This window comes from Bison bison, unplaced genomic scaffold (genome assembly GCF_000754665.1).
Source record: "Bison bison bison isolate TAMUID 2011002044 unplaced genomic scaffold, Bison_UMD1.0 scf7180017864181, whole genome shotgun sequence".
Classification (NCBI taxonomy): domain Eukaryota; kingdom Metazoa; phylum Chordata; class Mammalia; order Artiodactyla; family Bovidae; genus Bison; species Bison bison.
This window is the reverse complement of record NW_011494753.1, coordinates 4,507,323-4,521,270: the sequence shown is the minus strand read 5'-3', so window position 1 is coordinate 4,521,270 and position 13,948 is coordinate 4,507,323. Positions and strand designations below refer to the sequence as shown.

The 13,948-nt window shown below is 45.6% G+C and overlaps 1 protein-coding gene across 1 annotated transcript in view; it reads left to right on the top strand.

Annotated features, from left to right (window-relative positions):
• Positions 1 to 13,948, top strand: part of LOC104990937 (neuronal acetylcholine receptor subunit alpha-7) — a 142,312-nt gene that overhangs the window by 60,374 nt on the left and 67,990 nt on the right. Inside the window, exons 2-3 of the mRNA XM_010843266.1 lie at positions 487 to 531; positions 8,757 to 8,866. Of these exons, the coding sequence (XP_010841568.1) occupies positions 487 to 531; positions 8,757 to 8,866 (155 nt within the window). The remainder of the gene's footprint in view (positions 1 to 486; positions 532 to 8,756; positions 8,867 to 13,948) is intronic.

The window sequence follows — 13,948 nt, the reverse complement described above, 5'->3', positions numbered from 1 at the left end:
AATGTCATGTATGAAACGAGATGCCAGTCCAGGTTCAATGCACGATGCTGGATGCTTGGGGCTGGTGCACTGGGACGACCCAGAGGGATGGTATGGGGAGGGAGGAGGGAGGAGGGTTCAGGATGGGGAACACATGTATAATTTTTTTTAATTAAAATTGAATAAAAAAAAAAGAGAAAAAAAAAGTGTAAGTAAAAATAAGTTAAACCATTAGCAGGTATCATCTCTGGGTGGTAGGGTTGCAGGGTTTTAATTTCCTTCTCTCTACTTTTCTGTCTTGTGTAAGAACTCTGTAATGAATGTGTAAATAGAAAAGCTTCACTCCAGGGAAATGCTGGAGTGTATTTGGAGGTGCTTGGTGAATTCTAATTTTGACACACACCAGCCGTCCCAACCATCAGACTGGTGCATGAATAATGGTATCATTTCCTCTTAGGTACACTGTATAAACCATATCTTTGACTCTTTTTATTTTTTCCTTTAAAGGATGAGAAGAACCAGGTGTTGACCACCAACATTTGGCTACAAATGGTAAGTGGCAACAGTGGCGGTCCTCGCCCATGGGGCTTTCTGCTCTTACATCTGAGATGCCTGAGCTGGAATTGCAGGCAAGGTCCCTGAGAGTATCCAGGACTGTCCTGCCGGCCTCCACGTTTGCCAACAGCGAAGGAGACCTCCCTACCTTTGCATGTCCTGCACTACACCCTGCAAGGCTCAGTGCACGCTCCTGCTTCATAACAGGGTGACTTGGGGAAGTTTCAAAAGCAGAAACATGCACATCAGTCGTAAGTTGCAGGTCTGCATGTGAATGTCCACCGCCTGTACCATAACTGATCCCCAGAGCTCCAGAGTGCCTGCTCAGCTCCCCCTGCCTCTAGCCGTGCACGTCTTAATATGGCGGAGCAATGCCCAAGCCAGAAGCCTTCACACTTCCTGCTCTAGTGATCTCTGCCAGAATTTCAAGATGCTGTATTTTTTCATTCGTGGATTTTTTTACCTTGCCATCTGAAGTTCTAACCTAGATTAATTAACTACAAAATATGTCACGTCCATCCAATTGTAAATATAAACATTTTAAAAGAAAAACTGTCAGTCTTTTAAATTGAATCTATTTAAATTCCATATAATTTGACACACCTATCAGTAATCAAAAAACATATACAAACATGCCCTTCTTTACCTGGTGGATATTTTATATAGTCCCTTTTTCTCTCTACTCTTACCTTTCTTTTCCACATAGAATTTTATCCTTGAAAGTCTTTTGATTAATGGTTCTGACTTGGTTCTTTCCAATGTAAATATTTACATAAAAATTATTACTTCAGAAAAGTGTTAAGAATTTTTCTTCTTGATTGATTTAGGATTACAGTGATTATTGGTACATAATTCATCAAGGTAAAACTAATTATAAATTTTAATAATTATTAAACAAAAAATTGGAAATCTACCTCTCTACCAAAGATGGGGCTTTGTTTTAAATTCATTAATACATTCATAGACAATTAGTTTTTATTGCTAAAATTGAGACATAGATACAGATTTCACCATCAATTGTATAACTTTTAAAAATAGAGGTAGTAACACGTACAGTTCAGAATGAAGGGCAGTTTGTGATAGCAGCATTACTCATTTCCTTGAACTTCTTACATTATATGCCCAAAATAATAAGAGTTTGAGGGTCTTCCCTGCAGGATTTAAAGGAACTTGCCTCAGTGCGTGGGTCCCACCTGCACACCTAACCCTCCAACTCCAGCTTCACTCCTTTTGCCAAGGGCGCAGGGTCTGTTCTCCCATGGAAGCTAGCCCTTCCTCAGTGGATGTGGTCCTGTTTCCTGGCACCTGCTGAGAGCAGAGCTTTCACAACTGCCCCTGTTGCGTCAAGCATCATAATAGTGTCTGTGTCACTCTTAGTATACAAATATACTGCCCTCTGGGGCTTCCCAGGTGGCGCTAATGGTAAAGAACTTGCCCATCAATGCAAGAGACAAAAGAGACATGGGTTTGATCCCTGGGTCAGGAAGATCCCCTGGAGGAGGTCATGGCAACCCGCTCCAGTATTCTTGCCTGGAGAGTCCCACGGACCAAGAAGCCTGTCTGTAGGGCCGCACAGAGTCGGACACAACTGAAGTGACTTAGCATGTACGCATACTGGCCTCCAGAGAAGGCAGTGGCACCCCACTCCAGTACTCTTGCCTGGAAAATCCCATGGATGGAGGAGCCTGGTAGGCTGCAGTCCATGGGGTCACTAAGGGTCGGACAGGACTGAGCGACTTCACTTTCACTTTTCACTTGCATGCATTGGAGAAGGAAATGCCAACCCACTCCAGTGTTCTTGCCTGGAGAATCCCTGCTGTCTATGGGGTCACATAGAGTTGGACACGACTGAAGTGACTTAGCACACTGCCCTCTGTCCCCATGAAGCCGCCTAGTGATTCCCTGGTTTTCTCTCACCTTTACAGCAAGATTCCCCTGAGCAGTGCCCTCCCACCCCAACTGTCTTCAGTCTCTCCCTTTGCATTCTCACTTAAACTCACCTTCATCTGGCTGTGTGTGCAGGCGTGCTCAATCGTGTCTGACTCTTGGCAACCTCATAGACTGTAGCCCGCCAGGCTCCTCTGTCCATGGAATTTTCCAGGCAAGAATACTGGAGTGGGTTGCCATTTGATTTTTTAAGGCTGTATGTGAACAAATCACTAACCCCTACCCAGGTTACTACATATTATGATTTTTTTTTGATGAGAATTTTCAACTATACCAAGAAGTTGAATTTATAGTGAGCACACATATACTTGCCTCCTGGATTCTATGATTACTTTTACTATACTTGCTTTAGCCTGTATCTGACCTTCTATTTGTCTAGTTTATTTTTAAATTCAGCTCAAAAGTAGAAGAGTGGGCAGTGGTGTCTTTTCATCCACATATTTCACAGAGATATCAGAGTCCAGAGGTTTTTTTCTTTCTTTTTCTTTCTTTCAAGGTAAAAGTATTTGCATACAACGCAGTACACAAATCCTAAAAGTATATCTGACGGTGAATTGCCAATAATGCCTTCATCTCTGCAGCCCCCACCCCTGTCCCATGCAATCAAGACTGTCATATAGCTTTGGGAATTCTGGGGCATAATGCGAATGCTTTCTTTTTGACATAAAACCGTCCATTTCCCATGCCCTCTAAAGTACAGAGCTGATGTCGCATTTTTCTCCTGGAAGGAGAGACACACTGAATTTGCTCCTGACATGTCAGATCATGTTTCTCTGAGCCTCTATTTCTTAGTCCTCAGTAAGTGATTTGTCTTCAGCAATGAATGTGATTTGGCATTTTTTTTTTTTAAACGGATGTTGGTTTCCAGGAAAAAACATAACTGGATTATTACTTACTGTGTTGAGTTCAGGTGCTCCATAAATAGACATCCTCGCTTTGGAGGATGTCAGCAGAGGCCTCTAAATTTCTTTCAAGCACAGCATATTTCTAATTAAGACTTGCGGAAGCATCTGCAGCTTCATTTGTTTTAAAACTCACATTTTTATCTCATGTACCTATTCAACTAATCTTTTCAAGCACCTGCTTTGTGGAAAAGCATTTCGAGGCCATACGTTGGGGGGCCCAGAAAAGGATGAGACCCAGTTTCTACTTGCAAACCATTTCCAATCTGGCTGTGTAATTTACACTCTAAAGAAGGTTCAGATATCAAGACCAAGTACCTACCTAGAGAATTGGCAGGAGGCAGGCTGGCCGTGTAGACCGTGGAGTTGGCAGTACAGAAATCAAAGGAAGAGGAGGAAAGGCAAGGACTCTATGTATGTGGTGATGGGGAGCCCGAGTGTTTCTAGGTGTGAGCTCAGTAATTAATGTTTCTTTCCAGGTGCCCACCCTGTGGAAAACAAGCTGGGCACCTTTGTAATGTATGTCCTTATAAAGCTGGGTGGCACATTTTATCTGGCACCTATAGCTCATGGAGCAGCTGTAGTAATAGCTCCCAGCTGAATTTTAAGGAATCACAAGAATCTTGGATTTAGAACAGACCTGAACAGTTACCTAATCAAAACTTCTGCCTACTCTGTTTCCATCTGGAAAGCCGTGGTTTTCCTACTGTGGCCTCAGCGTGGACCTGGGGAACTCAGACATCACCCCCACAGGCCTTGGAAGCTGCCCCAGAGCCATTTATAAGACAACCACGTTGATTCCTGCTCTTTGTGTTTCCCAAACTGGTGACCAGCCTGGCCTGCCCAGCCTGGGTAATGGGGACAGAGAAGTGAGGCTCCATGCTGAAGAGGGCCAAGGCCAGAGTCCCCAGGGAGGGAGGGCAGAAACCTGGACAGGAAGGGACAGAGGACCCAGGAGACTGCTCTCAGCAGTTGGTTTTACTCTCCCTTATTTCATGTTGCTGAATTCCTGTTCTGAAAAACTGAGTCCACGTAATCTTTTTTTTTAGATATTTAAACTCTGAGGTCAACATCCTTTTACAAATGATGGGTTTTCTATACATTCAAAGAGAAGAGGCAGAAAAAATTCTCTTTGACGTACGGTTTGTTGATTGTGTTTTCCTTTCTCTTACCTGCCCTGATTTGTAGGAATTTATAGTTATTTAGAGAACCTGAAGGAAGAGAAGGCATTTGATCTCTCTGTTTACTTCTTTATATTCCTAGGAGGAAGCAGCTAGTGTATTTTTTCTGCATATTAGTTTTATCATTTGGAGAGTCCTGTCAGACATAATCTGATTTAATCTATGAGAAGAATTGACAGAATCCATTTCAGTTTCTAAAGAGATGTTTGAGCCATTCGGAGACTTAAAGAACTTGCTTTAAAAAAAAATAAAACTATCTTCTTTAATTTTGAATTTTTGAAATTTTGACCATTCTTCTGGTTTCAGATTTCCCATCCTTCTGCTTATTTTCCACCTCCTAATTCTAATTATGGAATTAATAGCATTAATAGAATGTTAGATTCTAAACCATATTTATTTCTGAAATGCTTATTACCTTCTTCATTTCTGCATTCTTTATCAAAATAGAAATGCTACATATGTTGCTCATAGATGAGAGGTCAGTGGCTTGCCTAGGGCCGTAAGAGCAACCCACCATTAAGCAAAACCTGTGTCCACTGAGAGAAGAAAGTTTTGGGACAGAAGAAAGGAGGAGACCCACCCTCTTCCTCTGAGATCAGAACAGTTGACGGAAGACTGTTCAGGGCATGTGTGTGTGAGGTGTTTCCTGACTCCAACAGCTTGGCTCTATCCTGAGTTAGCATTTGGTCCTTCAGGTAAGGGCTCATTCCCATAGACTGCCCCCATTTGAGACCCCAACTGCAGACGGGGCCCGAGTGACCCACGCTTCTGTCCAGCTGAGTTCACATTCAGACACTCCCATTCCCTGCCTCATATTCAGTACTGTCCTTGAACAGCTCCTGGAACTCAAGAGAAACCTTTATCTTTGTTTAAAATGTATTATTGTATATAATCTAATATATAATATAAAGGATGGGCTTCCCTGTTGGCTCTGGGAGGGTTGGCACTTCTAGGTTCAGGCCTGTTTCCAGGTGCCTGCATGTGGGAGCCATGCCAGCTGCTGTCTATACACAGATTTTGCTCAGCACCTCTGCCCTCAAGGCTCTGTGATCCGAGTGGGCAGTGAGTACTTTGGAGGATAGAACCCTACCCCCTGCTTGTTTATGGGCCCTTTTCCACATCCATTCTTAGGAAATCTTCATGAAAACCCAGGACAATGCTGCACTGAGGTTCCTGCTCCAACTCCTGACACTGAGCTGGCTTTTGCTCTCTCCACCTTAGGCTGAAGCTCAGTTGTTACAGCTCTCATGTCCTCTGGGATGTTGTTAAAGGGAGGATTCCTTTTCCTCTCAGAGTCATCATGTATCACACGCCTCCCAAGGCCATGTGACTTACTTGCTTCGACACTTTATCTCATTGCATCCTTATAGTGCCTGATGAGGTGCTACATCTGAGGAAAATGCAGCTCAGAGAGGGTGGTTTACCTGCTAGAGCTAACACAGCTCTTCTCTGCTGGAGCCTTGGGTACAAACCAAAGTCTGTTTGATCCTAAAGCTCCCAGTGGCCCTCTGTTTCTGCTGAGAGGATGATAGGGACCAAACTTGGCTTTAGGCTAAGGGAGACCCCTACAAGAGCAGCCCACCTTGGTGGGGTGCAGAATTTGCCTGTGCAGACAGATTAGTCGGGAAGAACCAACCACAGTAGAGCCTGGGAGTCACCCAGCTTGAGGTCAAATAAGTTCTGAGTCCTGACCCCAGTGACCGACAAGAAAGTCATCACTTCTCCAGGCCCGAGTTTTCTCTTGTAAATAGGAAGTTATGCTGGCATCCCGGTGTTCTGGTGAGCATGGTACACATAGCAGACGCTGAGCAAGCGGGCTGGCTGAGATACACGTCCCGGGGCACATGTGGCTAAGTAGGAGCGTGGGTAGGGGAGATGGGAGGGGTGAGGAATTGCCAGGGAGGCTCCCTGCAGCTCGGCCCTGGTACCTTTAAGAGAGGTTTGTGTTTGACCAACAAAGCGCTCCCTCTTCCCTGCTTCTCTTGCTGTGGCCATCCTATCAGCAGGCAGAGTAGATGGGCATCTATTTGCCACACCTACCTTCCTGGGAAGTTCTGGGAGTCCTGGGGCCCTGAGCAGGGTAATGGGGAAGATGAATACCAGACTCTGTGCTAAGTAGCTGCTGACCCAGAGGAGCATCTGGATATGAGAACATGGTCAGGAAAGCACAGGTGTTGGGCATAGAAGGGCTTATGCCTAGAACATGAGAGAGAAAAGAAGCGAACACTGAGCAAAGGGGGCAGAGCTGGAGCCTCTGGAGCAAACAGTGTGGCTGGTTTCCCAGGCCTTCCTGCAAAACCACTTGAACGAGATGGGCTCTTTCTGGGTGCTGTGCTGTCCTGTCCTCCCCCAGCCACACACTTCTGATTTAGAAACATCGGCCAGGTGGGTCACCATCCTAAATGCCCCCAGTGATACTGCAACATGTTGTTTAGTTCGTGTCTTACTCTTCTGCAAACCCATGGACTATAGCCTGCCATGAGATCTCCCCAGGCAAGGGTCACCATTTCCTTCTCTAGGGGATCTTCCCAATCCAGGGGTCAAACCCACATCTCTTGCATTGCAGGTGGATTCTTTACCACTGAGTTACCGGGGATACTTCAACAATTTAAGTATCAATATATCCTCCTCCTCATGGTCCATGACTCTGAAATGCTGATCAGTTAGTTCAGTTCAGTCGCTCAGTCATGTCTGACTCTGCAACCCCATGGACTGCAGCACAGCAGACTTTCCTATCCAGCACCAACTCCCAGAGCTTGCTCAAACTCATGTCCATCGAGTTAGTGATGTCATTCAACCAGCTCATGTCCCCTTCTCCTCCTGCCTTCAATCTTCCCTAGCATCAGGGTCTGTTTTAATGAGTCAGTTCTTTGCATAAGGTGGCCAAAGTATTGAAAGTAGAGAAATGCTGATACTTACCTGCATATTCCCTCTTCTCTGACTAACTGGGATGCTTCTCTGCCCTTTCCAGAGGATGGTGGCATCTCTAGGGCATGCCCTTTGACTGCTATTGCCAGTTGCAGTAGCTCTAGACCCACAACCCCTTGGTGGCAATTCTCAAATCTCAGCAGCTCTGAACATGACAGGGTTTTTTGTTTGTTTGTTTTTGTTTTTATGATTTTACGTCAAACCGATCAGGTCTAAAATTGATGTTCAGTCAAGGCATTTAAGTATAAATATGCATATTTTGCTGCAGAAATAATGATTATGAGGAATTGCCCCTGGGCCAGCCTGGGGTGTTGGCTCACATACCTTTTTAAATCTGAGGAAGTTTGTACTCATAGCAGGTAGCTCCAGGGGGACTGAATACAGGATGGAGGCCTTTATGGCATCTGCTCTGATAGTGCACACCTGTAGGAGCTGCTAAGTCCAAACCTGGCAGCCTTGCAGTCCTGGCTGGGTGCTGCTGGTTGCCCAGCAGTGCAGGTGGGGGCCTACCTGAGCAGTCTTTACAAAGCCAGTGGACCTCAGGTAGCTCTGGGGTGCCTGGTCTGGGGGCAGAGAACTCCAGCAATGGACCTTCCTCTTACAAAGATCCCTCAAGAAGCAATTTCAGAGAGACACACTCATGTTCACGTGCTTATAAATATTTCCTGAGTCTTACTCTGTACCCTCGTGTCCTGATTCAGTGTTTTAGTACCAATGCCCATGTTTGCATTTTTGAGTTGTGGTGTCAGAAGCAGTATTCCTACCTGGGAATAATCATTCAAATCCAAATATAGGCCCTTAGACATTTCTAAGAGGTACCCCTGCAGCTGCATGAAGTTGTTGTATGGAAATAAGTCTTCGACGTTTTTCCAACCTAGTTCTTATTCTAACTGAAATAATGAATTTATTTGTCCAACCAAAACTTTGAAAGCGAAACAGTTTTCATTTGGCTAGGAAAAAATCCATCTGCTGCAGGAGAGAAGGGCTTGGGGGCATGCAGTGGACTGGAATTAACTTTAATGCTACCCTCTGACTATGGTCATGGTGACAGCAGGATCTTAAATGTGATTTTTATGCTATTCATGGTCATTTAGTAAGGATTACTTAATTCCCAGTTTCCATATATTTTACAGATAGCAACTCAATTATGTAAATGAGTGTCTGGAACTCTTTTTGGTTTTGAACTTATCTAATAATCTCTCATAAGATATATTAGCAGGCAAGAAAGCAAAGTGCTGCTAATGCTGCCGTCTGTGTTTGTCAGACTTGGACAGATCACTATTTACAGTGGAATGCATCCGAGTATCCAGGCGTGAAGACGGTTCGTTTCCCAGATGGCCAGATCTGGAAGCCAGACATTCTCCTCTACAACAGGTAAGCTCAGTGGACAAAAGGGAAAGAAATGAGTTTATTCTTGGATATGTTTTAACAGTCAAGTATATTTGAATATTTTATAGAAATGCTGGGTATGTTATCTATATAATTTGGGATTATGGATTCCCATGAGGCTTTGTGGGAAGCAGCTCTGTCCCGTGTCTGGCATTCTGTCCCAGCACGCAGGCCTACAGCATCCAACATGCTGCCCTCAATGGCTGTGTTCACAGGGCTGTGCATTACAGATTTGTAGGTACTTGTATACATATTGGCACTGAGACATTTTTGCATATGGTCATAAGTCTGCCTCTGAATGAGCAGTTACAGTCACAGCAAGAGAAATTGCTGGTCAACAGGATACATGGCTGGAGTCCACTGTCTGGACTCAGGTCCTCATTTAATGCACTGCCATTGTGCACTGAGAGCACTGCGGGGCAGCTAAGCACAGGAGACTCATCTCTAGCCACACTCGGAAGCCTGTACCTGATGGGAGAAGGACAGTCTTCGTCTTCTAATAGTCCGTCTCCTGAGGTCAGGAAAGGAAGGATTTGTCAGTCAGCCAAGGCCATCTGATTTGTGGAATGGAAGCCCACTCCACAAGGCAGGTATCTATCCAGGCAGATTAAATTTCTTGAAGCACTAAAATTTCTTGCTAAACTACATAGTAAACTAAGGGAACCCAGAGCCTCTCTTTCCAATAAGATACAGGATGTGATAACGGTCTTAATACTCATGAAAGCTGTTTCCTAGTGACGGCTGCTGTCTCTGGTCCCTCTTGGAAAAAAGGAATCCCAGCACCTTTGTGACTCACAAAAACAGTGCTGCCATCAGCTGCTCCCTGTGGGCACAGTGATCCCTCAGCACCAGCTGATGGGTTTGTCCTACAAGGACTGCTTCCAGGAGGCTGAGTGATTTTATGTCTCGTATCCACTGTTTATTCTCTGTCTTTCTTCCTGGTATCACATTTCATTTGAATCCTTGGGCCTGTCTCTAGAAGATTATCTTTGCTGATTTGCCACCACTCTCCAGTACCTTAACTTAATTCCAGCAGCTGAGTTCTGTAAGGTGTCTCAGGTCTGAGAAAGCAGTCCCCTATTGAGTAGAAGCACATGAGTTCCCATGCCTCCTCCTTGGCTCCTCTGTTTTCTAGGGGCTGTATTAGTTGCCCAGAGCTGCCAGAACAAAATAACCACTAACTGGGTGACTTAAAGATCAGAAATTTGTTTTCTCTTGGAGGCTGGAGGTCCCAGGTGTCTCAGGTCTGCAGTTTGGTTTCTCCCGGGGCCTCTCTCTGGGGCTTGTGGATGCATCTTCTCCTGTGTCCTTACATGCTCTCCCCACGTGTGTGTGTCTGTGTCCTCATCTTTGCTTGTGAAAACATTAGTCACGCCGGATTAGGGTTCACTCTGATGACTTCATTTTACCTTAGTTTTACCTCATTAAAGATTCCGCTTCCAACTGCAGTTTCACTTGGAGATACTTGAGCGTGTGAATTAGTTAGGGGTTCAGCCTATGACTTCCATGGGGAGACAGTTCAGTCTATAACAGCAATATTGCCGTTGACTGGTTAAGGACAAGGGTTTGGATGGACTAAGTGGGTGTAAATCTTAGCCATAATATTTGCTATGTCTGTAAGTCTCAGATGCCTCCTTTGCCCAATAGGGTAAGTGCCAACCTCACAGTCTGGAAGAATGAACTGCAGATGTATGTAGCACGCTTGGTGTGGTACTCAGTAAAGAGTGAACAATCTGTAAAGGTAGTTGTGTGCTCAAAGGCACGGGGATGAGAATCTCAGCTTTAAGTAAGATGGTTTGACATTTTAAAAAGAAATGCCAATAATGTTTTTCACTGTTCCCAATGCAGTTTTTTCAACTGAAATCAAAAATAAGTATGGTAGAATTTTTAACAATTAAGCTTTAAGTGATGGTTCTTATGATTTACTTGTAAGATCTTAAACCCCAGTAAATGTTTGTTTGGCGTTCATGACATTCTAACTAATGACGAGTTCCCAAGTATTCTACACATACTTGAATTTCAAGGAACAAAGATGCAGCCATCTCTTTCTGACAGATGCCACCAGGGGCCAGGCCTCCAGGAATAATCCATCTCCTTCTTCCTCTTGTGTTTCCCCTGGAGCTCCATATAACCATCTCCCCTCTTCTTCTCCTTTCCGTATACCTGTTGACTGCCTGCACCAGCCTGCAGCACAGTGTCTATAGAGACTGCCTCCTCTCCTGCATTAATTTTCTTCTGAGAAGTGAGATGTGGGACTTTTTACCTAAAGTAACTGTTGGCTACATGGCTGGCATGTCCACATTAGCACAGTGTGGGGTAGGAAGGTTAAAAAGTTACTGAAGCCAGCTGGAGACAGAGCATCAGTTATCTTTCACTGCTTAAGTGACCCTGAATTTAATGGCTTAAGGAAAAAAAAACACTATGCCTTTTATTTCTCACCATGGGAGCTGGCTGGGCCTGCATGGCTGCTTGTCTGTTCTATGAGATGTTGGCAGCAGGCAGTGGCTGGGGCTCAGATGAGCTTCTGTGTGGGGTTGCACCCCCGGAGCTGATGGTGATGGTGATGGCGCTGTGGGTGGAGCTCAATCGGGGCTGTAGCTGCACCACCTCAAGTGCCTCTTCCCCTCCTGAGCCTTTTCCCTGTGGCCTGGTGAGTTCTGGAGAGGCATGAAGTGGGGGCTGCCTGGCCCTTAGGGACCCAGAGTAGGAATTCAGACCAGCCCTTCACCTGGTCCTGTTGGGCAAAGTAGGGAGGGGTCCAGAGAAGGGAGGAGAAATCAGTCCCCTTCTCCAGGGCACCAGGGAGGGAGGCAGGGAGGTTGCCTTGGGGAGACCAGCTGTCCAGACTGAGTGGGGACAGTGACAACACAGGAAGGTCAGAGTGAAGACTGGGAGGAGTGGAAGGACCAAAGCAGGCATGCGTAATAACGAAGGAGCACTCAGTTCAGGGCGCCTGTGGGGCCAGGTGGACAGGGAGAGGCAGGGTGACCCTGTTACCTCCGGGGGCTCTCTCTGCTGCCACTCCTCCTGCCCCAGGTATGTGTGGACACCACCACCCCAAACTTCGCTGCCTCCCCTTTCATCTGCTGTTGGTCAGCTCAGGGATGTTCCCCAACTCCCATCATTTATCCTTGCCCCCCTCAGTGTGGGGTTCTCACCTTCTCTCACCCCCAGACCTCAGCTGAACTCCCCTTTGACTCCAGACACCTCTCTCTGTCACATGGTCTCCTAGAAAGAGGTTCCTGTGCCCCACCGCCTGCAGGTGCTCCCCCCCCCCCTCATGGGCTCCTGGAAAGCACCTCACAACTGTGTGTGTACAGACAAGATGGAAGGAGGGTGGGGTACAGGCAAGAGGCGGAGAAGCCAGGGGGACGGCCTGTGTGATGCTGGAGCTGCCAAAGCCAACAAGGGAAAAAAGAAGGAGGAAAGTCACAGTGGCAGCCTGGAAGATATGAGCCTAGGTATCTGAGTCTAGAAATGAACACAGGAAGTGGCAAAAACAGGCCTGAGTTTAGTGAGATCCTGACCTTCTGATACTCTGTTATGGGAGATTTTGAGAGATGTTGAGTTTAGTACTTTCCACCAGCCAAAGATTCCCAAACTGATGTATAAGATTCTCAAACTGATGTATTTCCTCAGTGAGCCTGTGCGATGTTTCATTACATATATGTGGCGAGGGGGGGCATTTCCTGAAGGAGGGGACGTGCCACCCTTCTGTGTGAGCTGTGGTTTGGAGGGAAGCATTGATTCACGTCAGGAGAAACATCACCAACATGTATGTAACATTTCTCCTTCTATTCCAGCTCAATTTTGTAGTCAAGGTATGAGCCCCACATGGTTTTTGAGATAGAATCCATTTTCTGTGCTTTGAAGAGGCTGGGCCACTGCATAATAGGGTCTCTGCATCATTTCTCAGAGGGGCTGCTTTCTTCTCCTGGTGGAGGGTGAACAAGTTTATTGCCCACCAGCTGGCTGGGTGGCTGTGAGGGGAGGACAGGGGCTAATAGCAGCATCCCTGCTAGATGATGAACCCAGTGGTTTCTTGCTTGCTTCATTCTGCTTTAGTTTAAGCCTGCAGTTCAAGGATTTGTCTGAACACAACCTTACTCAAAGTGAGTAGCGATTCTGGATGGCTTGTTCCCATTTTCCTCCCTCCTTTTTGGCTTTTAATCTTCTGTGTGATTACATTTATTGATGTTCTAGAATAGGGGATACAAATCAATAAAATGGTTACCTCTGGGAGGGACAGAAGAAAGGGGCATGAGGGAACTTTCTGAGATAATGGGAGTGTCTGTATCTTGACTTTATGGTGGTTATAGTTACATGAATATAATCTGCATCAAAATTCAGTGAAAGCCACACACCAGAAACCTGTGTAATAGGTTAAATGGCAGATGGTTCACAGTGAACTGAAAGACACAATGAGCTGTCGATACGGAGCGTAGAAAAGAGATGCGCAAAGATGAAAAATAAGAGAAATGCTGGGACTTGCAGAACAGACTGAGATGTTCTTAAAGTGTTTAACTGGAGTCTAAGATAGAAATAATAGAGAAAACGAGGGAAAAGCAATGTTTAAAGAAATAATGGCTTGGAATTTTCCAGAAATTATAAAAAGTACCAGTCATCAGGTAAAGGAATCCCAACCAGTCCTAATTGGGACAAATGGTATTTGCTGTAGTTCCTGCCTTTGCAGGACAACTCACTCCAAAATTTAAAATAAGAAGAATTTTTGTAACCTCTCCCAGTTGCTGTGGCTTAAGGATTTGGGGAGGGGTCCAGTAGGTGGTCTGGCTCCAGGTCTCATGAAGTTTCAGCCCAGTATTGGCTGGGGCTGCAGTCAACAGGGAGCCTGACTGGGGTATCCAGCCAGATGACTCACCCAGATGGCTGGCAAGTTGATGTTGGCCCTTAGGAGCCTTAATTCTTATACACATGGGCCTCTCTATGAGTTGAATGTCCTCATGGTGTGGCGAATGGCTTCCCTCAGATTGAGTCATGACCTAGGAAAAGCTACAGTGCCTTTTGGGTGGAATGAAAGGCCTAACTGGTATCAGCGTTGTTTTGCAG